This window comes from Macaca mulatta, chromosome 11 (assembly GCF_049350105.2).
Source record: "Macaca mulatta isolate MMU2019108-1 chromosome 11, T2T-MMU8v2.0, whole genome shotgun sequence".
NCBI lineage: Eukaryota > Metazoa > Chordata > Mammalia > Primates > Cercopithecidae > Macaca > Macaca mulatta.
In genome coordinates, this window is record NC_133416.1 from 25,861,430 (window position 1) to 25,887,006 (window position 25,577).

Sequence of the window (25,577 nt, forward strand, 5' to 3'; positions counted from 1 at the left end):
TTTGATTGGTTTTGAAAAATTCTCAACAATCACCAGTTTAAGTATGTCTTGTGATAAATATGTATATTTTAAAATTAAACTGTTTTACTTTTCACTAATCTTGTGCTTTTCCATTTCAATCTGATTATTTATAGCTTTCACCTTTTTATCTATTTTGATGATTTTCATCAATTTTCTTGTATATATTAGGTATAGTTATGTTAACATCTTTATTTGCTAACATCACTATCAGTATCATTTGCATATCTGCTTCTAATGTTTGCTTTTCCCTTGATTAATTTTTGAAAATATAAATACATAATATTTAAAAATAAATAATACATTTTATATAAAATAAAATACCTTTTCATTTTTGTGTATTAATTTTTAAAAAATTAATTCCTAAGCATTTTATATAAAATTAACTACAAAGAACCCATAGATTTAATCTTTCATCAGAGTGGAGTTTCTGATTATACCTTCTCATCTAATAGGACTAGGTCAAAGAGCTGATCACTTTAATCTTATCAGGGATTTAGCTGTGTTGAGGCTGATTGGCAGTTTAGTAGTACTCAGGTATCCTTTATTTTGTCTCAGGGCATGATTTTCCCAAGATTTGCTTGTGAACATGCATTTGTCTCCTTAACCGTGAAAGACTACAGGGAATTCATATCTGCTCTTCCAATGTTCCCAGCCCAACTTTCTAGTATCCTTACTCCTTCAAGATGAAATCTGGCAAACATCAAGAGGCAAACTAGCTGTATGCTTGAGGTGGGTCCTCTCTTTCTGGTTTGTCTTTGTTTTTTAAGCAGTAAATGCTTTCAGTCTTTCTTTTAGAAGCTTTGTCATACACTGTCAGCAGCATTCCACAAAGCCCCACAACTCATCAAGTATGTTATCAGTAAAACTAGTCTTGCATTTCAGGTCCTCAAGACTCCAATTTGTCACTTTAGAGCTACGCAACTGCTTTGCTGGTTTGCTTTCTTCCAGCAGTTGCCAAAGCTTTTATAGCAACACCCAGAATTTGCTTATGCCTTCACTAAATACAAATGGCTAGCAATCATCAGTTTCACTTTGAATGGATTCTTGCTTCTCTGGAACTGCGGTTCATCTAGCTCTCATTTCTTCCAAAGCTTTTTAATGTTTTTAAAACACAATTTTTGTAATTTTCCAGCTTTTTCTAGTTCCAGTAAGAGGTTGGCCATTTACCACCTACTACATACTATTTGGAAGCAGAAGTCTCAGTAAATATTAAAATGATTCTTGTTTTCATTTGAAATCCTGTATCACTTAGTTTCTGGTTCATTAATCATTATCTCATATTGTTTTGTTACTTAATGTGTGTTGGTCTTATTTCCTTGCACATTATGAACTTTGAGGGAAGGATTATTGTTTTCTATCTTGTATAGACCTATCATTTTGCTACACATAGCATAATTAAAACTCAATTCGAAACACCTGATAGTTTAAAAATCTAGTCTGGTGACATGATATTCATCATAATCACAATTCTTCCAGCTTTATCCTTGTAAATTCTTGTTTAATCATATATCCAGTTATCTATCTATATGTATACTATCTCTCTGACCCCTTGCAAATTGTCTTTATAAAACTCTGCTCAAGGACTGATAAACATACATAAAACAAACCTACAGCTTTTGTGTATCTATTTACCAAAAAAAGATGGGTATTTGAATTGTTTCTTATTCCTTAAATGTGAAATCCCTCTGAGAATTTATGGCAATGAAAGGCTTATTTTTCATTATAAACTTGCATGCTTCTTTCAGTTAAGCAATACAAATTCTCTAATTCATGAAGTTTCTTATTTACTATAACTGCTATGAAAATAAGAGCTTGGAGTTGTTCTCATCAGTGTGTATACACACACACACACTTTTGTGTCTTATTGTATGTGCAGATATTTGTGTAAACACACATGTGCATGTATGTGTATATACACACATATATACATACACACATGTGTATGTTTCTCTAGTGTGTGGGTTGCTGTATGATTCCTTATTTCTTACTGTTTATCTTTTTTCTATTTGTGCTGTGTTAACTGTGTATTTATTGTAAGTCACACCGAATTTTGGAAATGGATAAATGAGCCTATGAATTGACATAAGCTAACACAATGACCTAAGGTACCAGTGACTCATCAACTTTGGCAAGAATTAGGCTTTTTATTGTCAGATGGACCAGGTTAGCAGCAGTCATTTAATATTTGCCAAATATTGAATCATTAAGACAAGAGAAAGACAAACCACAAAATCGCTTAAGGTTCCTTTTTCTTACCATTCATTTTCCCTGACTTGCATTTTTTGTTTATAAAAATGTCTAAAAATCTTTCCATGATTCAAACTCAACCTTTATATGCTTAAAATTTGTGTGAAAAGTGTAAAATTTAGAAAGCTGTTTGAGTTTGTCGACATGAACTTTGGGAATCTTGAAGTATTTGAAAAAATTAAGTGATCTTTTAAAGTTTTTACTATGACAATAAAAGACAAAGGTGTATCTCCAGCAGAGGATTTGATAAGCAAGAGATTAAGATATAAGTGACATAATAGGCTATAATATCGAAACTTGTAGATCTGTGGGATTAGTCAGGAGGAAATTGATCTCTTTAATGATTACAATCTAAAATCTTCTCTTTGAAATCTATAGTTAAATGCTTTTGTTCCCAAATTGTATACCACTAGAAATTTCAATCTATTTTCCAGATTTTAAAAAACATCTGCCAAAGAGTTCGAGACCAGCCTGGCCAACATGGTGAAACCCTGTCTCTACTAAAAATACAAAAATTAGCCAGGTGTGGTGATGCACACCTGTAATCCCAGCTACCTGGGAGGCTGAGGCACAAGAATTGCTTGAACCTAGGAGGTGAAGACTGCAGTGAGCCCAAATCATGCCACTACACTCCAGCCAACAGAATGAGACTGTGTCTCAAAAAACAAAACAAAACAAAAAACCCCAAAAATCTGCCCATAGAAAACCAGGTTGTTAATTCTGCTCATGTATGCCCACCCAGTAGAAGACAATGTTGCTAGGATCATTTCCAAATAAAAATGACAATTTATGTATTTATTTGGGGTCTACTAGTGACTGACTGTAGACCTAAAGAAATTTAAGACTAAAGAAACTTAGGTTCACACAACCAAAATTTTAAATTTGTACTCTACACAATTGTAGGTTTGAAATACAGGGCAAAAAGAATCCTTACTGAGGGCCAGTGCTGGAGCAACTTGAATACAGTCAGCCTTTGGTGTAAATAATTGTCTAAACATGTTCTATGGGTCCCCCTACCTTCTTGCAGAACCACGTGAATTTATAAAAAAGTTATCACAGCAGTAATTTTTATAAACAAAAGACTTTATTTCAAATATATTTTACAGTTTGTGTGTAATTAGGATTGCTTTCCAGATTGTGAAATTTAAGAATAAATTGAACAAGCAATGTACAAAATAGTGGTGTTTACTTAGGCCTACTGAATTCCTACAATTGTTCTTGTAGTTTTTTTTCTTTTTAAATTGTATGGGTGGAGACATCAATGATAACACAAATTTCATCCTCTTGGTTATATTTTGAATAGCAACAAAGTACCATTCCATTCCATATTTGTTTGCATCTTTAGAAACTGGCAATAAGGGGAGTAAATCTCATGTATCTGGACCTAATTGAAAAATGATAATATATTGTTAACAGAGCCGAACCAATTCATTCTTTGTGGTAAAAAGTTTGCTAAGCAAATTGGTAGAATAACTAAAATTGTAGGACAGATGTTTAGCCTCCTTAAGAAAACATACTATTTTAGAGAACTTTTAGCAATACTATTGCATACACTTTACATACTAATTACAATGCTTACTTATAAAACAGGTCTTCTCAGCTAGCTATTAGATTGCTTTAGAAACTCAAGAAAATAGATTGGATTTTTTTCATAAACATTCTTTAAATCAGACATTGAACTAATTCATGCTTACCTTCACCTCCATTGTTATAACTGAGGTTTCAATGATGATGTGAAGTTATAGAGATGACTTCAGAACTTTTAAATTTGGTAAGAATGACAGTATACTGATTTTAAAAACACATACGTGAACTTCAAACACCAGCAACTAAAATTAGCAAAATTGAGATTTTAAAAAAAGAAGGTGTTTTCTTTTCACTATTGCCAGTATTGTTTTTGTTGTTCAAGGCATTGGCAATAGGAAAATAATCTATTATTATATGCTAGTCGTAAATATTACATAAGAAACCAAAAAACCAAGAAAAGAAAGTTTCCAAGTAAACTTTATTTGGTAGAAGAAAGAGGGTGGTGGTTGGGGCTTTCCACCTTGGTGAGCCAAGTTTCCTAAACAAGCAAGATTTTCCCCATCCACACAATACTTAGCATATCCTGGTAATGTTATTTCCTGAAGAAACATAGGGTGAGATCATGACCAATGTAGCGATAGGTGGTCCATTATAAACACTGTACAGAATGTTTACTGCTCAACTCCTACAATGGATAGTTTCCTTTCAAAGAACCTCAATTTGTTTTGCAAATATTCAGTGGGTTGTAGTTTTCTATGTTTGTTATATTTGTAGTGTTCCACTTGCCTGGAGTCTCTGAAGTCTACTGCTTTGCCATGATGGGCAACACAAGACAGGGAAACAAGGAGTGGCAACGTGGTTCTGATGGACCACATGTCCTCCAAACAATAGAGGGATTGGGAGCTCCTTAAAACCTCAAACCCTTGCCTACTTACTGACCCTGTTTCAAGGTTTTCTCAGAGGCCTAAAGAGAAAGTATGGTAGGTAATAGGAGCTGCAGAATTTGACATGCAAAGAAAAGGTAGGCAGAGGAAGAGAAAAATATCCCCACCTCCCGATTGTTTTGGAACATAAGAGTATGCAGAATTATTTAGAGCTGTTAAATAGCAAAAGCTTTGTTCTATCCCCAGAGATTCTGATTCACTACATCTGGGGTTGGGCCCAGGAATCTACATTTTTCACTGTTAATTTTGAAGTAGGTGGTCTGTGGACCAGATTTTGTAAAACACTCCTGTTAAGGGACACAGTGGGCAGTGTTTCTAGAATAAACCCTTTTATATACTTGTATTCATTTGAACCAAATGTTACCTGACCCATTGTCTTGATACCTATTTAAAAAACCCACCCACCCACCCACCCAACCAACCAACCAACCAAACACCCTTATATGAAACTATTACATAGAGAACTATCAAGGTAGAAAAACATATTATGGTGGAAGAGACAAGCAAAAATGGCCATTGAAAGGAAAGGAGACTTCTTGTTTTTAACATTCACTAAAAAAGTTTAAGGTAGAACTCAGAGGCTAATGTTAAACAATTCAGAAATATCCATTATTCAAAATTAGATACCAGCGAGGTGAAAATTATTTATAGTTCTTAGTAATTTCATGATCTGAAATTTATAAATCTTCTATACAAACAAAAGGATAAAGCACAATTCTAAAGCGTAGAAATCCCCCATCCCCCACCCAAGGATAGTGTCCAGCCAGGGAAAACAACAATATTAAAGGTGCTTTCGACTGTCGGGTTTTCAATTGTGTTGAATCAATTACATATAAGAACAGTATCTTTTGACAGTATGGTGAAGCTAGATCTGTCTGAGTGAAACGCATTATATCAAGTCCTGACTGTCTTTCCGGGAATGTCCACAGCTAAAAATTAAACCTTTAGTTCTCAAAGTCAACTTCAATAAGAGGGATTATTTATATCAAAAACAAGATTAAATTTCCATACTTTCGTTCTTTTCATAATAAAACTAATAATTACACCCTCATAACAATAATTGTGAAAAGAAACACAGTATAATAGGTAAAGAACACATTTGCTGTTTTTATTGGTGCCTTGCATGGCAGTAATACTGAAAAAGGAGAATGCAAAAAAATAAAATAAAATAAACAAAAAACAAAAACAAAAAACAGGTTGGTGGCAACCCACATCTTTTTTTAAGAGCACATAAACTCCTGTTTTATTTTTATTGTGGCATGAATGATAACATAAAACCAAAAACATGAAAATATACAACTTATATTACACTATGTGTTATGAACAAAATATAAATCTATAACTCTATGTTATATTTACATAATTATTTATTTCATTAAATTTCAAGTGAGATGGTAGGTTGCACATACTTTGTTTTAAGCTCCAGGCATTTGATTGTCTCTTTTCTATTTTTTTTTTTTTTCCATTTTTACTTGTAAAATCCAAAATGTTAGAAGGACTAAAAGCTTTAGAGCCAGTGGAGCTATATAAATACTGTTTTAGTGAACCAGTGACAGAAACACTGGGGAGGACAGGAATCAATCAGTAGGAAACTCAACACATCATCTTCAACCTGGGAAGTTGATAGTTATAGGAAACTTTAAAATTAAATACTGTAAAAGCCTGGCTAAACCAACAGCTATGCCCTACAAGACAAAGAGATACCTGAACCACTTTAAGTGGCCTTCATAGTTTTCCTTGTGGACCCCATAAGTTTTATTTTACTATTAAGTTGATAGACAAATATCTTATAAACCTGTTTGTAAATATACAGTTGTTTATTACAATTCAATAATTTACCCATTAGAATGAATGAAAGTGTAATTATTTTTTGTTTTAAATGTGATATAAGAGGTTTCTTCTGGGAACAGTCACAGCTTCTGGATTAAGAAAATATCTGAAGTTGGACCAAAAAATGGTTAATTTTCTTTAGATGAATTAAGGTAAAATTCTACTCCAGAAATCAAATCTATAAAATAGCTTCACCAAAGAAAACTTTTTTTTTTTTTATATTTGTTCTTTATAAGAGGATTTGGTTTTAACAATGATGATTATGTTCTTTGGGAGGGATTTTATACATGGTTAACTCTTAACTGCAGATGCCAAATGAACTTTAAAAATGGACTTCAGTAATTTAGGTATAAATGTACTGAAGAATAGTTTTGTATTTTATCCAATTGTAGTAACTTAATCACTAAGTTATTATTAGTAACTATAAATAAGTAACTTCATTTTCTCCAGTGATGTTGTCTTAGATTCATATGAAAACAGGACTATTTTTAGAGAAACTGACTACAACAACATTAAAAACCAGAATTCTGGCAAGATTATTTCTCAGTGTCGGGGCAAGTGTGTGTGTGTGTGTGTGTGTGTGTGTGTGTGTGTGTGTGTGCATGTGAGAAAGGGAGAAAGGAAAAGAGATAAAGTGTGAACAGACAGATAAGAAAGCAGAGAGGAGGGAGACTGTTTATGTTTTAGTTTGATCTTTTGATCTTACTCTCATTTTCTTTACTTTATCTTTTTTGGTCATTATGAGGCACAGAAAAAGAATACAGGGTTTTAGGATCCTTTACCAAAATTATAAATCAACCAATGCCAAAAAGGCAATGTAGTAACACAGTAAGTTGCTATTCATAGCACCTTTTATCAAGTGACTTCAAAGCACTTTCAATATTGATATAACTATTTTTGCTTTTGTTTTCCTTTGGGGAAAACTAGGGCAAAGAAAATTTGATATCCAGTGAATTAACCGTCAGAACAAGAGAACAGAATGCAGGGCTATGAACTTGCTTTTTGTTTCAGTTCATGCACAGTTTAGTCTCGGACATAAACCTAACTAAAATCAACTTTTGAACTTCAGCAGTTAAAAGTCACCATTAACAATTTTGTTTTCCCCTTCAAATAAAACAAAATAAAACAACAACAAAAAAAGACTAAACACCAACGTGTTGTCAATTCACTGGTAAGTGTGTTAGAATTGGTTTCAGCCACGAATGCCTTCAATGGCATCTACCTGGAGCTAAAACAAAGTATTCTTGTAGCCCAAAGTCATGAAATGAAAACAAAGCATCTTTTATAACATGGTGTAAAGTAAGTATCCAGCAAACGTGAGAGGTGAACCCACATAAATCAGAAGGAATTTGTTAACAAAGACAGAGAACAAATTTTTTAAAAATCTGTTTTCACATTGTACATAAAAATGATATAAAAACAAGTGTCTATTTTTTCCTTATCCAGAGTGCTTGAAAACAAAACAAACAGAAACAAAAAAAAAAATTGGCTCTAGATGACTGTGGCAATTAAATAACTAAAATGAGTGATGAGAGCATAAGTTAATTAAGATTGAACACGACCCTCCTATTAATTCACTCCTTTGTTTTAAACATCAGAACTGATATTGTTGGGGCCAAAATTCTTAAAAAGGAGAAAACTTATGGAAGGAGAAGTAAAATTGTGGGTAAATGTGTGTGTGTGTGTATATATATATGTATATATATACATATACATACATATATGAGTTGGAGATGGAAATTTGTTTTAAATATCTAACAGCTTATTGGCTGCACTTCCAAATCAGAGCAGAATAAAATAGAAAGGGAGAAATAAAATAAATTATACATAACTTACTAATCTGGGAACAGCTGACCATTATTATTATTATTACTATTATTATTATTATTTTATCATCATCATCATTATTACAACACTAGCAAAAAGAGGCAGTTCAAATGAAAATAAAGTCATCAAAAACAAACAGAAAAACAAACAAAATGAAATCTCTGACATGCAGGCTATGATCAGCTCCTCCAAGCAAAACCCCAGAGCAAGTCTTCTGAGAGAGAGAAAAATAAAAGGGATTCTTTTTTTTCATTATTTATATGTAAAAATCCAACTTTAGGGTGGTGTTTCGGGGGGTGAGATAGGAAAATGATGACTGGAGTGAAAACTATAGCACATCGAGCTACTAGTTGCAGTATTTACTATCTGATACTTCAGTACAAATAATGGCAATTGACTTGAAATGATTTTGCATTTATTTGTACAGGCCCTACAACTGCCTTGGCATTTGGCTGGCAAAATCTACATAAGCAGTCCCATCACATTCAGTTGTTGCTCTTCGCAAATACTCTGCTCGAACCAAAGTTGGACTTCAGTGGATTCATCTGACAGCAAGGGAAGAGCAGTGACAAGAATCCCTGGGTGCAGCCAGGCTCCATTTTGTTGGACTGCAATGACTTTTAATTAAATCCTACTTTTTATGGCATGAACTACACATGGCCCACACTTCTGAAATGCTAAAGGCCTCCACCTCGTTTCATGGAGGGGTGAAAAATACCTTGTAAAATCATCAGTTTCATTTCCTGATCGGGAAAGGATGGAATGTTGAAGAAATAAGCTAATTCTATTTGTCTGAAAAATGGCCAAATATATTCAATGAAAACAATGATTGTTTTGCTCGAAATATCAACAGGAAAAACAAAAATCACTAAGTAGCAAACGTTAATGGAACCAACTGACCAGGGAGAAAGGACATCTGGGAGCAGTTTGCTAGTAGCTTCCATGTTATACATGCACACCTCTATTACACAGGGCCACCTGATCCATCCAATAATCATCATATTAGACATTTAAAAATATAATTTCTGAGCCCTATACTTGGTTAAGTTGTCATTTGAAGTGCAAAGTCAAGGTCAAGATTATTTCTAGACCAGTCACTTGGGAGGATGTGGGATTTCATCCCCAGATGTGGGTTTAACTCACAATGGTCCAACGTTATTCCTATTAGTACCATAATCACACACATACATACACACAAAAATCCAAGATCAGAAAATATTTTTCTCTAAATTTCTTATGTCTCTCTCTCTCTTTTCACCTGAGAACAGCACCTACAGTTTCCATTAAAAAAAAAGTCAAATCTCACCAGCTGCTGGTATTTCAGGTTTTTCAGGGATTGTCTAAGATTTAACACTGTCCTAACTTAAGAAGGAACAGGAAAAAGTAAAGGGAAAAAATGAACTTGGTCAACACTTCAGTACAAATTTGGCACTTGCTCAAAGATGTAGTGTGGTGTGCAATAGATAAAGAAAGTCCTCTAAAGAAAATAATTGCTTATTTTGTGGTGGATAGCAAGGAAGTTAAAAACAGGCTCTTTTTCCCTCTTCCCCCTCATGCACAGACTTCCATCTTTAAAGTATAGAGATGGAGAAGGTGGAGAGAAGTAAAGAGAAATTCATTTTTCTTTTTTTTCTGTCAGGTGCATTACAAAGAAAAAAAAATGAAAGGAAAGAAAAAGAAAAGGAAAAAACCCAGAAACCCCAAAAAACAAAACAAAACTTATTTCTTTTTAAAAATTGTAGCACAAAACAACAAAACACATTCACAAGCCACTTGTTGGCACTGTGTACCTGAGTGAGAATTTCTAGAACATTGTAGAACAAACAGCCATAAAGTTTATTTAAAAAAAAAAAAAAGTTGACGGGTAAGACTTCAGTGCTTGGATGTAGCAGCTGAATTACTGGCATTATTTTACCCATAGCTTATTTCAATCTCTTGTTGTTGATATTGTTGTTTGCTTGTTGTATTTTTTTTTCTTTCCAAGCCTTTTGAGGCTGAGGTCTATTAGTCAGCTGATGTCCCAACTATTTAAGACTAACAGTTAAAGTAACAGTCAGTGTATGAGAAAGTTAATGTGCTTGGCCACTGGTAAGGATGAACCAGTTAGGGCTTCTTTAAGTCCTAAGGTCACAACAATCTTTTGACCCTTATCAGTTGGCTTGTCCTGCAATATGGTTTTCACTGTCACTCCCATAATCTACATCTGGATCATCCTCTTCCTCGTCGTACTCATCATAAATTTCTCCATTGATGTCCTCGGCCTGTATCTCTTCTTTGATATGTGGCTCCTCTCCTTTCACACCATAAGTGCTCTGGATAACAGGCATCCCAGGCTCTGGGCTGCTAGACACGCTTGAGTGCTCCGAGGGCAGGTGAGGGGAGGGCATTCCAGCCATGGCGATGGCTCCCGGGTACACAACACCGGCAGTGGCAATGGGGATCTGTGCTTGTTGCCTGTCAAGAAAGGAATTCCCAAAAAGATATCATGGGTGAGTGAATAGTTAGATGTGGACTTTATTACATAATTAATTTGCTCAGCAATGTCCAATTCTAAGGTACTAATTTTATCTAATTGCCCAACATTTTTCAGACTGTATCCTACTTTGACTTTAATACCTTGTTGTTTTTTTTGTTTTTGTTTTTGTGTTTTTTTGAGATGGAGTTTTGCTTTTGTTGCCCACGCTGGAATGCAATGGCATGACCTTGGCTCACTGCAACCTCTGCCTCCCGGGTTCAAGCGATTCTCCTGCCTCAGCCTCCCAAGTAGCTGGAATTACAGGCATCTGCCTCCACACCTGGCTAATTTTTGTCTTTTTAGTAGAGACGGGGTTTCACCATGTTGGCCAGGCTGGTCTCGAACTCCTGACCTCAGGTGATCTGCCTGCCTCAGCCTCCCAAAGTGTTGGGATTATAGGCGTGAGCCACTGCGCCCGGCCTAATACCGTACTTCTATGGAGTGCTTCATAGAGTACAAGACATTTACATGTGTTGTCCCATCTTATTCTTAATCCTGTTTTGTTACTACTGTTTTATTAAAAAACTGAGGTGCAGAAAGTTGAAGCAGAAGAACCCAGGTCATTAATTCCAAGTTCAGTTTTCCTTCACTATAACATACAGAAATAGCATTTTTCCCCAGAATTAAATGTAAAGATAATTAAATTTTAATGGGAAAATCCTCAAACATTAGAGTTCTCAAAATAAAACTTTACTGCCCAGAACACAGCAGAGCTGAACAAATTCACACTATCCACTGAGTCTCTGAAACAGTTTTGGCCTTGTAGTGGTAGGAGGCAGGACCAGCTTCATGGATGTACAAACTGTGCAGCTATGCTAAGGTCTCATACTTGATTTCAAGTTGTGCTGCCACAGACTTGAAATTCTTAATAACTTTTTAACAAGAGACCCTGTCTCCTCATTTTTGCACCTAGTCCTATAAATAACGTAGGTGGTCCTATTGGAAGGGATGAAGAGATGATGTTCATTTATGCTTTTATTCATTCATATGTTTAGTATTTGCCCAAGAACTGTTGGGCTCTGTGTTTAGCTTTGTAAGGAGTCACATGCTTGCAATATCACAGAGCCCTGGACAGAGCATGCAGCCTATTCCAAGGAACTGGAGGGGACAGAGCAGATTTGAAAAGGTTTTTATGAGTTTTTCTCTGCCCACATTTAGAACAATATTCATTATTCTAAGAACTCTTAGAAACTAACTTCTGTTTCAAACATGAACAACTTTATTTTGGGTTTTTTTGAGAGAATTCTCTAGAAGCAATGCATTTCTGTAGCACATCTACAACACTGTCAACAACCTTGCCACGGGAGCATTGTAAAACATCTCGGAGCTGCGTTCTCAATTCAGAATGAAACCTCCTGTTCACAACCTTGTTATGCCCTAAGTAGAATCCCTAGCTTGTGCAATCCACAAAGGTCACACATGTACCTTGATAGTTCACTAACCTCTCTATATTTAGAAATAAGTATTTTTTTTTATTTTGAAATGATTTTTATTTTGTATCATCTCAGTAAAGTTGTTAGTTTTAGAATTTATCATGGTGAAGCTTAGGAAGTAATGCAAACCAATGAAGAAAAGAACCAGTTATACTTCTGAGTTTTTAATGGAAAACTTCAAAATTATTTACTCGTGGATATCTTGTTTTTAAGCCAGTTGTTAACAGATCTCATGTTAGAGCTAGGAACTTGCAGTGGATTCATACGGACATATTTTTCAAGATCATGTGGGAGATTATTTGTCCCTGAAAATACTCTGAGCTCAGATTCTTTTTCAAAATGCCTCTTTGCAACTGAACAAATATGTTTCACATCCCATTAAGTATAACAGGAAGTTTGCTCCATGAGAAAAATGACTAAAAGGTCCATACCCAACATTGAAGTACTGCCGCATTTCCTGCCGCCTGTTGCGCATGATTGCCTTGTATTCACCAATGCGCAGCTTTTTGCCATCCACGAGGCAGGTGCGCTTTGGCCTGGGCTTGTACTTATAATCAGGGTACTTCTCCAGGTGCTGCTTGCTGAGACGGGCTTGCTCCTCATAATATGGCTGTTTCTCTAGGTTTGTCATAGCTTTCCAGCGAGATCCTATGAAGAAAGGAGGTTAGGATTCCAATTTGCACAGCTTCTAAGCATTCTAAAAGAGATATAGCTGAGAACAAGAAAATCTAAAGTACAGATGTTGACCAAAACCCAGAAATACATAAACCTGTTTTTGATTAGTGAGATCCCACAAGAACAGAGGTGGTGGTGGTTTTGTACCTAAAGATATAAACACTGGGCAGTATTTTTTTTTTCTTTCTGGCTTGCATTCTAGTCAAACTTTTGTATTATGTACCTTAAAGCTCATAGATAATTTAATGGATATATTTCTCATTTCTACATTAGATCATGATATAATTCACCTGTGAACAGAAAAGTTACATGCTATGTTATCATACATTTTGAATCTGAGACTATCCAGTTACTGAGTATTTTTATGTGGGAGATGTTTTTTACTATAAAAGTTCCCAACATATCTCATGTAGTCTCATCCTCCCCAAAATGTTTAAGTATTTTAAGCTTACAGGAATGGTACTAATTAAAAATTCATTTTATTAAAACTTTATAATTAAAATTACAGTATTAATGAACATGGAGTGGGTAACTGCTATGTGCCAGACACTGTGCTAAAACCTTGACATATGTTATCTTTTTCCTACCTTTCACCTCAATCTTATAAAATAGACAGCATTTCTATTTTCATAGATGAGAAAATTGAGATTCAAATAGATGAACTAACTTAGCCAGGGTTATAATTATTGAAGTGCAGATCTGTGACTCAAACTCAGATTTGACATAACTTACATTGTGCTATAATGTACGCCCTTTCCTGCATATGGCCACCTACTATATAAAATATAGCAGAGGTCACAATTACAGTAAATGTGTATTATGATTTTCTCTTAATCAATTTCAATAACATACAAAGATGTCACTTCCCATGATACAGTCTGCATTAGTAATAATAACCCAAATTGTTTTTCCCCTTTCTTTTCACTATTAATTTTGGTGTGAATTTAGTTGGGATTAAAAGAGACAAGTTTGAAGCTTAAATAAAAATAGTTTATGCTAATTCACATTTTAGATATGGTTTAAAACTTGGATTCTGTCAGTATGGCTATGTGTAATAGAAGTAGTAGTAATTTTTTTTTATTAAGAGAGATTTAAGAATCTATTTGCAGATGAAGTGTGTTTATCTGCAAACAGTCATCTCAAATCAACATGAGTGCATAAAGACTGAAAAACTGGAACTAGGATATCCCTACCAAATAGTCTTATACCTGCCTTCAAATGTCATCTAAGTAAGATCTTAGAAGCTTTCAAATGAGTTCATTACTCACCCATAACTCCGTATCTTAAATGCAAATAGCTCACTGTTGAATAGTTCTTTCTTACACATGCAGAGAGTGCCTCAATATGGGCTGTTAGATTTATTAAAGCATGCAGTGAAAGAGGCAATATGTCTTCCCTTAGAAATGTTTCCATTGGAAGAGATATTGTATTACATAGGTATAAATACAGATTTTTCCAAATCTAGAAAGCCAATATGAATTTATTCTATTTACAATATAAACTCAGGTTACAGTTCAAATAATCGTTTTTTAAAATTTATTTATTTATTTATTTTATTCCTTTCTTAAACTTCTGTTTAAATAGCATCATCCAACATTTTAAGTTGGTTGGTCAAGCCATATCATTTGTAGGTACAATCTCAAACTCCTTGTTGGCCCAGCATTATTCTCTGAAGATTCTTGAATACCATTATGTTATTCTCAGGATCTATATAAACACAGATATGGTTATGATCCTATTGAACTAGAACAACCGTTTCAATGGATTTTCTTCCAAGCATTTATACCAGTTTTTTGAACTTCAGATCAGGGAGTGGAAAGTGAGCTTGCCATAAATAACTCACAAATAGGAATACACTGAAAAATGGATCAAGGATGGTTGATCTAATATAAAATTTGTTAGCTATCATTATCTCAAAATTCAAAAACGAAACCAGTATTTTCAATTAGAAGAGGAATTGACCAAGATTCTTCCCTAAGTTTAAATGATATAAATGCCAAAAGGCTTTGGCCTCTCAAAGGAAAGAAAATATTTATGCTTTGAAGTAATCTGCCTTGGAATGCCAGAGCTGTTTGTGTATTTCCTGCTATGTGCATAGTGTTGTATTAATTACTGAATATGTAGTAGTGAGTAAATAAGAAAGTTACAGTTCCTGTCTTTTTGGAGCTTATATCAGTCAGGGAATATATAATAAATATCTAATTACAAAATTTATTATTTTCCTTATAGTTGTGGAAAATGCAGGAGGGTATGATACGGAGGCAAGATCAATCCTCTGCAGGTCAGGAAGGTTTTGCTGTAGAAATTACTCCCATGGGGCTCACAGAGAGAAGAACATCCTATTGAGGAGGAATATAATAGTTGAGGTCTTTCAGTGGAAAGAGGAATTAGACTAACTTAAAGAAAGCTGGTCTGGCTTAAGAAAAAAAAAAAGAGGAAAAAAAGATGCATGTATATAAAGAAATGGGATAATAAAAGATGTGTAAATTCTCAGATAAGTTGGCTTCCAAATCTGGCATGAACGGGAATTATAAAATAGTTTAACTCTTGATAGTATAATTTCTTTAAGAGTATCACTGACTCCTAAATTACACTTTAAAATATGGCCATATAAATCCAAGTGTTTTCAAAACTAAGAATCAAGATAGCCTAAGCACTAACTGGGTCAAATGGCTGACTACTACATTTTAAGACAGTACAGGGCAGTATTTCCATTTGGTGGTAAATCCAGTTTCATTTCAACATCCTACCCTCAAATTAGGTTAACCAACTGAAAAGTTTGGCTTTGATTTCAATGGCTTTGCAGGTACAATAACCATTGTAGGCAGCTGAGGTGTTAACTAACCCCTGAAACACACTTGATGAGAATGGTAGGAAAGCATTTTGGATATCACCAAAAAAAAAAAAAAAAAAAAAAAAAAAAAAAAGATAAAACAAATCTACTTGATTTGGGCGTGGCTGGCTGCTTACTCTGGACTGTTGTACAGGGAGTTTACCCTGCTGCTTTCAAAAGGTTGTTCTTTTAGAATAAAAAAGCAGGGAAGGACAATTGGGTTTTCCTCCTGATGACAAGAGAGGAAGTTTCAATCAAAAGTATTTGATGCTCAAAATAGGGGAAAAAATAAGGTCCTATGATTATTCCTTTCCTTTCTAAATCTGGCAATCCACTGAAAGTGAAGAGTTTGGGCTGAGCAACATTGTCATCTCCATGGGGTCTGTAGTGAATTTGCACATTTTACTCCAACTACTGTATATCTAATCGGAAAAAGATGTCCCTCATCCCCTGATCTAGCGCCAAGCAGTAAAAGGTGATTCCTTATGTTAACAATTTCAGCAGAATGGCTTATTAAAACCAGATTTTAGGGTATTATAAAATGCTTAGAAGCCCTTTAAAATGTCAACCGGGATCCCCAGAGACTACGTAAAATGTCAACCCAGCTCGAGCGCCTGTTTTAAGGAGAATGAATTAGCGGCATGCTGTCGGAGGCTGCTATCCAAAACAATCAGCAAAGAGGAAAACATCAGGCTTTCTTTGTACTTTTGTATGAAATGGGTCATTTAGAATGATCTTGTGGATATTTGAAGATCACTTATTTATTTAAAGCTGTGACTAAATATTGAGGCCCACAACACCTCAATGTTTTATTTGTTCCCAAATATAAATGCCACATCTTTAAAGAATACATTTTCATCAGAAAGACTGAAATTAGACAGTATTCTCTTTCATGTTTTCTATTATAATATAATCGTATGGTCATTCTAATACTCTTTCCCTCACATCAGAAGGGAATTCTCTTAGCCAGCCGTTTCTTTTCCATAGAGGCTTTTGCTGCATTTCCTAAAATATCATTTCCTATCATCAAAACTGATATTTCGCTTACAGTCAAGATAGTTTTAATTAATAATTATCACGTTTTTGGTATTCAGACACATGAATTGAGTAATATAAAGAGAGTTTTGAAATCTTAGTATTCAACTAGTTTTTTATTCTGACAATTTTGGATTTCTAATTTGGGAATAACTGATATATTAAAACGTGAAATATGCTTACATAAAGTATTCTTTTCTAGGGTTTTTCCAAATGAAACTGGTATGTTGTTTTTTAAAGACGGGAAATTTCATATGGAAGGTAGAATATAGTCACAAAAGGGAAAAATAGATCAGAGCTGGTAGAGATGTAAAAAATGTGTATTTCCTCTTGATCAGTTCAAGTTTTTGATTATGCATGATATATATTTTTACACACAGATTTTCATATTTTCTACGTATACTACTGAAAGCTTTGCATGTTCATGTCTTTTTAGATAACATTTAGGTGAAAAATGAGACACAATTTTAAGTGGCTAATGGTTTCTATTTCGATCCCATTACAAATGGACCTTGTGGACTAGGTGGCATCTATTACTTTTGTTGAGAATATGGGATCATAAAAACATGCAGCCAGGCGCATTACGCCTGTAATCCCGGCACTTTGGGAGGCCGAGGAGGGCGGATCACCTGAGGTCAGAAGTTTCAGACCAGCCTGGCCAAAATGGTGAAACCCTTTCTCTGCTAAAATATAAGTTAGTCAGGTATGGTTGGCCCGTGCCTGTCATCCCAGCTACTCAGGAGGCTGAGGCAGAAGAATTGCTTGAACCCAGGAGGCGGGGGTTGCAGTGAGCTGAGATCACACCACTGCACTCCAGCCTGGGTGACAGAGCAAGATTCCCATCTCCAAAACAAAACAAAACAAAACAAAAAACCTCATGCATATGTTAGCCATTTATAGATGATCAGTAATGAACCAAAAGTGATATTATCTTTATAAACTCCGTCCAATTCCAAGTGCCTTATGAATTTTAATAAAACTTTAATAATTTTGACAAATTTTGTTACTTATTTGTTAAAGCCAACGTTTTCTGATAAAATGGTTCTATTCTATTTTTGTCACTTAACTCTTAGAAGTCACACAGTGAGTAATCAAAATTTTCTTATGTTGTCCCGTATCTGGCCATCAGGCTACTTGAAGATGAAGATGATGAAGACAAAGGCAGTGATGAAGTTAGGGACAATGACAATGATAATGATGTCAGATAAGGCACGAAAGCAATGGAATCTTCTCTTTCCTCCGCCGTCCCTCCGGGACCTGAATTGGTCTATAATAGGTATCTTTATAATCAGCACCCTTTCTCCCCAACCATTTTTTCTGTGTGCTTCAGTGTCTATGTGGGTAGAGTAAATGTGTACTTTGTTTTCTGTTAAATTGAATGTTGCGATGGCAGAAAAGTATTTAGTATTACTAAAAGTACCTTTAGTACTTAAGGTTACTAAAAGTATAAATGTAAAAATGTACACTCTACATCTTCTTGTGTTCTAAGAATCTAAAACTGATTTTCAATTATAGCACTGGAACAAACATCTTCCCCACCTCCACCCTCACCCCCACAACATGATGAATTCTGCAAACAAAACTCCTTATCCTTCTGTTACAGAGGATGATGAGAGAGGAAGGAGGCCTTAAGATTAACAATAACTTGTCTCTAGTATGCAAGGAAATGAGTACAAATGATCAGTAGCAATATCTAGTGGCTCACGTGAAAGCAACTTTTTTCTCAGCCTTAGTAAAAATATTTCTAGATTTCTGAAGAAGATAAAGCATTAAAATAATTAGTATGAAGACAAACTGCTAAATGAGGTATAGAAATATGGTATATTTCTCAATGGACATAGAATGCTTCATCACCAGAAGAAGCCTCGATGATGATGTTTATTTTCTGGATAAGCAGATAACATGACCTGCATGGCCTCCAAATCCAGGATCCTTCCACAGCTCCAGAAAACACAACAGTACCTTTATTCCATATGTCACTGAGTTCTTAATGTTTTTCTTACCCAATATCTTGCTGATGTTGGAGTTGTGCATGTCAGGAAAGGCTTGAAGGATCTTTCTCCGTTCATCTTTAGCCCACACCATGAAGGCGTTCATTGGACGCTTTATGTGCGGTTCATTGCTGCCACGCCCTCTGGATTCCCTATAAATTCTTGACTCTGAAACTCCAGCACTTCCTGAAAACAGGAAATATCACTTAGTGTTAGTGTTAAAACTTCTGGCAACTCTTTTCCTCGCATTCCTATTTTTTAGTCTATTAAGATATCTGAAACAAAAAGTACTTCTGATAATGGTACTTCCAGTTCTTAAGACAGATGCTTGTTTATGAAGTTTTTGTGATAAGCCTTGTGGTGGCAAATGTCAAATTTGTATTTTTAACCCGTTTCTAATCTGTTTTCTCTTTCTTTCAATGGACTGTTTCACCATTTACTTTCAACAGCTCAAAATAAACTCTGATATGTGATTTTTGATGCCATTCAGAAAGAGGATAGATTAAATCAATAGGCATACCAGTAGTGTGGAAATATTAAATAGGTAAAGAAGCACAAATCAATTTGGCAGAATGGATGATTATAGGGGAGGATATACCTTTGCTACTTAAAGACTGTCTGAACATATAATACCTTATGTTCTCTTTCTCTCTCCAAGGTTACAAAAATAAAAACATTGACCAATTTTTGAGGTTAAAAACAATATATATATTTCCCCGTAATATAATTGGCTTTTCTTTGAAATTCTATGCTGACAAATGCATGACATATGCTGATATAGCAATGACAGGTCTGCTCCCAAAAATATATGTAAAAATGGTATGGAAAAGAACAAATGAACAATTAACATTACTCTAGTTTCTTAAGGAGTCTACAGTCACATGTTTAAGATGAGAAAAATAAAAATTTCCTTTGAATCTTCCCCCTAATACTCAAAGTTATCCAAAGAGTCCCATGGACAGTTACATTTCAATCAGTAAGATTCACAGATGATAAAACACAATTCAAGAGTTAACAACAATGTCTTTGGAAGCTGTATTCACTCCTCCAACCTATGTGGCTCCTTAGAATGGCTTCGGCAGATTAAATAGCTTCTAAGATACTTGAGTTCAGGCAAAGAGAAAATAAGGAGAACCAGTAGAACTCTGACAGTAGGTTTTCATTGGTTATTATCACAAAATAAATAGATGTATTTTGATAGTATCTAAAAATTTAAAAATACTTTGGGGATTTGTAGAGACTGTATTCTCAACAAAAGCACTGCTTTTCTTTTCTTGCTTTGTAGTCATTCCTCATCTTTTCTTTTTTTTAAATTTGAAGACACAAGAATCAAACAAAATTGCCCAAACTTAAGGACCTCTATAGCAGCACATTCAAAGCATAGCATACCTGTTGGTGAAGTTTCTCAATATTTCTCATTAATAACATGCTCTTTGGTTTAATGAAAAGTGGAAAATATTTCACAAACAAGCACGATTGAATTTAGCCAGTGACAGCAACAAAAACTTTGATGTTTTAATGCTGATTACTGTGGGTATATTTTATCATGCTAATACAACTTAAAATTTATGAAATGTGTTATTACCAGTAATTGTCTTTTATTGACAAAATAAGTGCAAATATATGGCAACATCTTCCTAAAATGGGTTTGTAACTAGCAAATGATCATTTGCACATCTGCCTTTTCTTGTTCTTACACCTTACAGCAACATAAGCAATAAAATGAACATTATGTGTCTTCATCAAATCTAAACAAGCTCTTTAAATGTACATAGACTCGGTTTATCTCAGCTAAGTGAAGCAGAAAAGAGAAGAAAATATTTGCAACATTAGACCCAGGAAAATGCAAATTGAATCCAATTGAATAAAAATCAGCTTTGATAGAATTACGTGTTTCAACGTTCAGGTTTGTTTAGTCCCTCGACTAGTATAGACCTGGTTTTAAAAGTAGAATTGGCTCAAGGCACAGAGTAGAGAGCTGTGTATATTGGAGGATTCAAGGGGGCCCCCTCTCAAAATATGCATCTCACTGGTTTGCCCTTGTGCACTCTTCTCTCTATGCAGGGAAATTCCCTGTAGTAGTACCAAAGTTGAGGTCGGTACCACCAAAGGAATGCTTAACATGCATGGATGCCACCTGACAGTAGAGACAGGCTCCCAGCCAGGATATTGTATAAGAAGAACAGCACTTCTTCTTTTTCCCTCTTTGCTATGCTCTTAAAAATCAGAGTATCGATTTAATTTGTTGTCACTGTGGATGTTTAGAATATTCAGAGATGATACAGAAAACAGAAGTCTGGAGGCTTAGGAGAGGGGAGCATAAAGTTGTGCAGCTGAATTCTAGCTAGGTTAGAGAGAGTGGGCAGGACACTTGACTATGCAGTATATAGCACTGGGGAGAAGGGTTCCAAAATGGAAGAAACTATCCTGGAAATGTCCTCTGAGCCATGTATTCTGGTCAGGGCTTGACAAATGGAAACTTAAAAATGAGCCAATAGAAACAAATTTCTGAAAAAGTTCATTTTGGGTACAAGAAATAGGGAAGCGAGGCCACGTGCAGTAGCTCACGCCTATAATAGTAGCACTTTTGGAGGCTGAGGTGGGAGGATCACTCAAGCCCAGGACTTTGAGACGAGCCTGGACAACATAGTGAGTCCTTGTCTCTTAAAAAAAAAATTGCTGGGCATGTTGGCATGCTCCTATACTCCCAGCTACGTGGGAGGCTGAGGTGGGAGGATCACTTGAGCCTGGGAAGCTAAGGCTGCAGTGAGCTGGGACTGCACCACTACACTCCAGCATGGGCTACAAAGCAGGACTCTGTCAAAAAAAAAAAAAAAAAAAAAAAAAAAAGACAAAGAAGGAAAGAAATAGGGAAGCGAGGAGAGGAATGGGGAAGATGATGATCAAGAGCATTTGCTTTAGAATCCTGCCATCTCGATTTAAATTCCTGTCTCTGGCACTTAGAGTCCTGTGACGTGGGGAAAATGCTTCAAAACTCCTGAGGCTCAGACTCTTTCTCTGCAATGGGCCTGACTAGGAATTAAATGAGATGATTTATGCAAAGCACTCAGCAGAGTGCTTGGCACATGGGAACTGCTCAGTATATGTGACCTCTTAAGGTAATGATCAGGTATGAGGTGGCTGTCTAGTCTATTTTTTAGCAGTTTTAATTGGCACTACATAGACACTTTCTCACATTATTAGAATATATATGAACAATTTTCACAAACCATCAGAATCTCCACTCAGATTGAAATCCATCATTGCATGGCTAAATTTTCCTTCTTCATTCTGTTTAACTGCCAGTTGCTGAGTCAGACTCTCCAGTGTTGTTTTTTCCTTTAAAAAAATTATAATGAGAGATCAGTCTAGGAATTATAATTATTTGAAGACTTTCTTTTTCTTGGGCCATATATAATACATTAGCTCCTGGAAAGGATGCAGTGTTGATTTCTTCACCTTTTTACGTTCAGCACATTAACCTGAAGTCATTAAGAGAATGATCAGCAGGATTTTTGAAGGAGCTCTGATTCTCATAGACCCCTATAAGTCTTGGCATTTGGGTTTGGTATGCCTAAAGGATATATGCCGGGATCCTTGGAGACAACCGTCCCAAATTACAAAATGTGCATAGAAATTTCATGGAAGCAACCTGTTTTACATTTGGAATGTCTGCTTTATTTTTGGCCAGACAGTAGAAGTATAGGAGTGGCATGAAGCCCAGAGAAAGTCTTCCAATAGTCAGGTGACCAAATAATAGAAACATAATTCACAGTAGTGCCCTCTGGTTGCCATCTTCCCAAATGCCATCTGTATTCCTCATGCAAGGGTAATGAAGACGTTTAAATATTCATTGCTAATTGCTTGTCAAGTCTCTGTACATCCAATGTGAGTGCCTGCTACTTGGACCACAATTTGATTTGGATTGCTAAGCCAAAATATTGAGTTGGCGAATTATTTGAGATACAAATATACCAAAATTAGATCTACAGAGACATCAAGTTGTTTAAGCATGCAGTGCACGATTCACATTCATGGAGAACATGGCATTACAAAATAAATTATTTTCAAGAAAAATATAATGCTTAATCTAAACCATATGAGACATTAAACTACTGTCAAATTAAGAAACTGGGTGACTTTAGGAACAGAAAAAGCATATAATGAACGGCTGACAACTTTCTCTTGAACTCTCCAGCATTGCTCTCATTGATGTAGTAGCAAAACAGTTTTAAGAAAAGCATCCATTGGATCTCATCACATTGTCTCAGGTTTCTTTATAATTATTCACCTCATTTTCTGAGGAACATAGTCATGAATCATACTAGTGAACAACATACACTGCAGAACTGCTATTGACACAATAAAATGTTCACAGAAAGTAATCAATGATTTAAGATAATTGTATTACAGGTAAAGGGCCCAACTAATGTTCCCACCAAGAACTAATAAGATATTGAAATTCTTCACACAGTACACACTTTATCTCAATGAAGTCTCTGACAATGTGACAATTGTGCATACTAGATTAAAAAGTCTCTTAAGCCAGTGGCCTTGGAACTCCTGTACTCTATTCATCAAAGTATGTACATTATTTAATAGAAAACTATTTTTAAATTGTCAATCAGTATAAAATACAGTAGAGAAACTGGGACAAAATAGTTCGTATTAACTTTAGTTCTATAGAATTAAATAGTATTAAAGTTGAAATAAGTTACGCATTTAACACTGTAGAATCTGACTCGATTTGTTTTGTGTGTGAAGTTGTTGTTTTCAGCTGCTTTATATGTTTTGGATGTCTTTTGCTGAGAGAGTCAGCTGTATATATTCAGCTGAGCTCAGGAGCATCAAGGACACCAGCTTAACAGACTTTCTTTACAGTAAATGTAGCTGTTAAAACAAAAGACAGTTACATTTGAAAACACACACACACACACACACACACACATTCCATCAACATGGTCTGACAGTCCTCGGGTCAATGAAGACTTTACTGTACTCTCTTTGAGGAATGTACTGGGCTTGGATCACCTCTTAGCTTTTGATTTAACAGTATAGGGCAATAATACTACACATTTTCTAGAGAGTTTTCCATTCTGAAGAAAAGTCTTTCAAGACGAAAAAGCAAAATGAACTCAATCAAAGTAGAAAAAGTATGACACGTTAAGCGACTTCCAAGGTTCTGAGTTCAGCTCTACAGATGCCATGCTGTCTTACCAAGAGACTAAAATTAACAAATATGAGCAGGAAAGTGACACTCAGTTTTTACAATAAGTAACCTATAATTAGCCACCACTAATGCGCCTAATATTAATAAAATGATTAGCTACCCAAAAGTAAAACTTACTATGCTTCTCAAGAGGATGTCAGTGGCACATAGTGGAAGTCGACACAGCAAGCTATACTTTCTCGTAATAGTGTAGTAATTTATACTATTTATATAAATTTAAGTTTTTTGTATAGTAATTTAAGCTAACAGACATGTGAACAGGCCAAAGGAAAGGTGACTGCAGGAACTGGAGAACATGAGGTATGCCTTTAATTAAAGCAGATTACAACGGCATGTAAATCAAAATGATAACGTTGCCACATTTTTTAAAAAAGTGTGGACAATATATTCAGAAGACAAAGAAACTGATGTGAGGAGGAGATAATAACAACTTAAGTAAAAAATAATTATCCTATAATTCCATATGAAAACTGATCCTATAAAGTTGATACATAGTACTTATGTATAAAAGTAGATATAAATTCATATGTGGTTAGGTGTCTAGGTAATATATTGAACCACCAAAAAAATGAATTGGATTTAAGAATAGTTCCCAAAAGTTTAAATTCAACTGAATGGCATATAGGAGGGGAAAGAATCAGCTAAATGCTATAAAGCAGAAGTACTGATACACTAGAAAAATCTCTCCTACTTTATCCTTTTAATCTCACCTGTCTCTGGCCATCCCCTCTCTGAAGGGTTCACCTATGCACTATCATGTATAAAGCTCAACCATTTGAGATTCTGTTCTGTGGGTTAAATATTTCCTTTTCTAAAAGTGTCTGTTCATAAGAGCAAATACTACTGGAAAAGGTAATATTTTGATTCTCAAAGTTCTTATAAATAAAATAATCTTTTCTAAATAGAGGCAACTGGAACAAAACAAGGACAGTAGATTTCAGGTAAGCAGAGGGTTAAGAGGGAAGATGTTGAAAATGGGAAACACCCAAGAAACTGATTTTGGGAAAACAAATATATGTTGATGGGCACAAGTGACCATTTTTTACCAATCTTATAATCTGATAAAAATCATGTTAGTGATATCAATCTTATAATATGATAAAAATCATGACTCTGATAAAAATCATGTTAGTCAAGAGTTTGTGCAGAAAAATAGCATCTCCTTCCCCGATTTAAAGATCTGTATTCTGGAACACAAATCCAGCCCAGCACTTAGAAATGCTGATATGAAAATGACAAGAGTCATTGGTCTTTTCTCCTTTACCTTCTTTTTATTAGAGAGAAAGCAAAAAAAAAGAAGAAAAGTAAATACATTTAAAGGAATACTCTCCAAAATTCTAAATGCCCTGAATGATGTCAGAATAGAGGGCAAAAGTAGATTAATTACAACAAAGTAGTCAACATGTTAAAGTCCTGGGGTATGGGCCAAATAAGATGACCTGCATGCTTTCTCTCTTGAATAAAAACTA

At 35.0% G+C, this 25,577-nt stretch overlaps 1 protein-coding gene across 28 annotated transcripts in view; it reads right to left on the reverse strand.

Moving 5' to 3' along the window:
- Positions 1-10,014: 10,014 nt before the first annotated feature.
- The window catches only part of SOX5 (SRY-box transcription factor 5), a 1,030,085-nt gene continuing 1,014,522 nt past the window's right edge, over positions 10,015-25,577 (reverse strand). For all 28 annotated transcript variants that reach the window (XM_077953163.1, XM_077953155.1, XM_028829333.2 and 25 more), the window contains 4 exons: positions 22,109-22,217; positions 18,891-19,064; positions 12,776-12,992; positions 10,015-10,850 (listed from right to left, as the gene is read on the reverse strand). In XM_077953163.1, the coding sequence (XP_077809289.1) occupies positions 10,547-10,850; positions 12,776-12,992; positions 18,891-19,064; positions 22,109-22,217 (804 nt within the window). In that variant the 3' untranslated portion in view covers positions 10,015-10,546. The remainder of the gene's footprint in view (positions 10,851-12,775; positions 12,993-18,890; positions 19,065-22,108; positions 22,218-25,577) is intronic.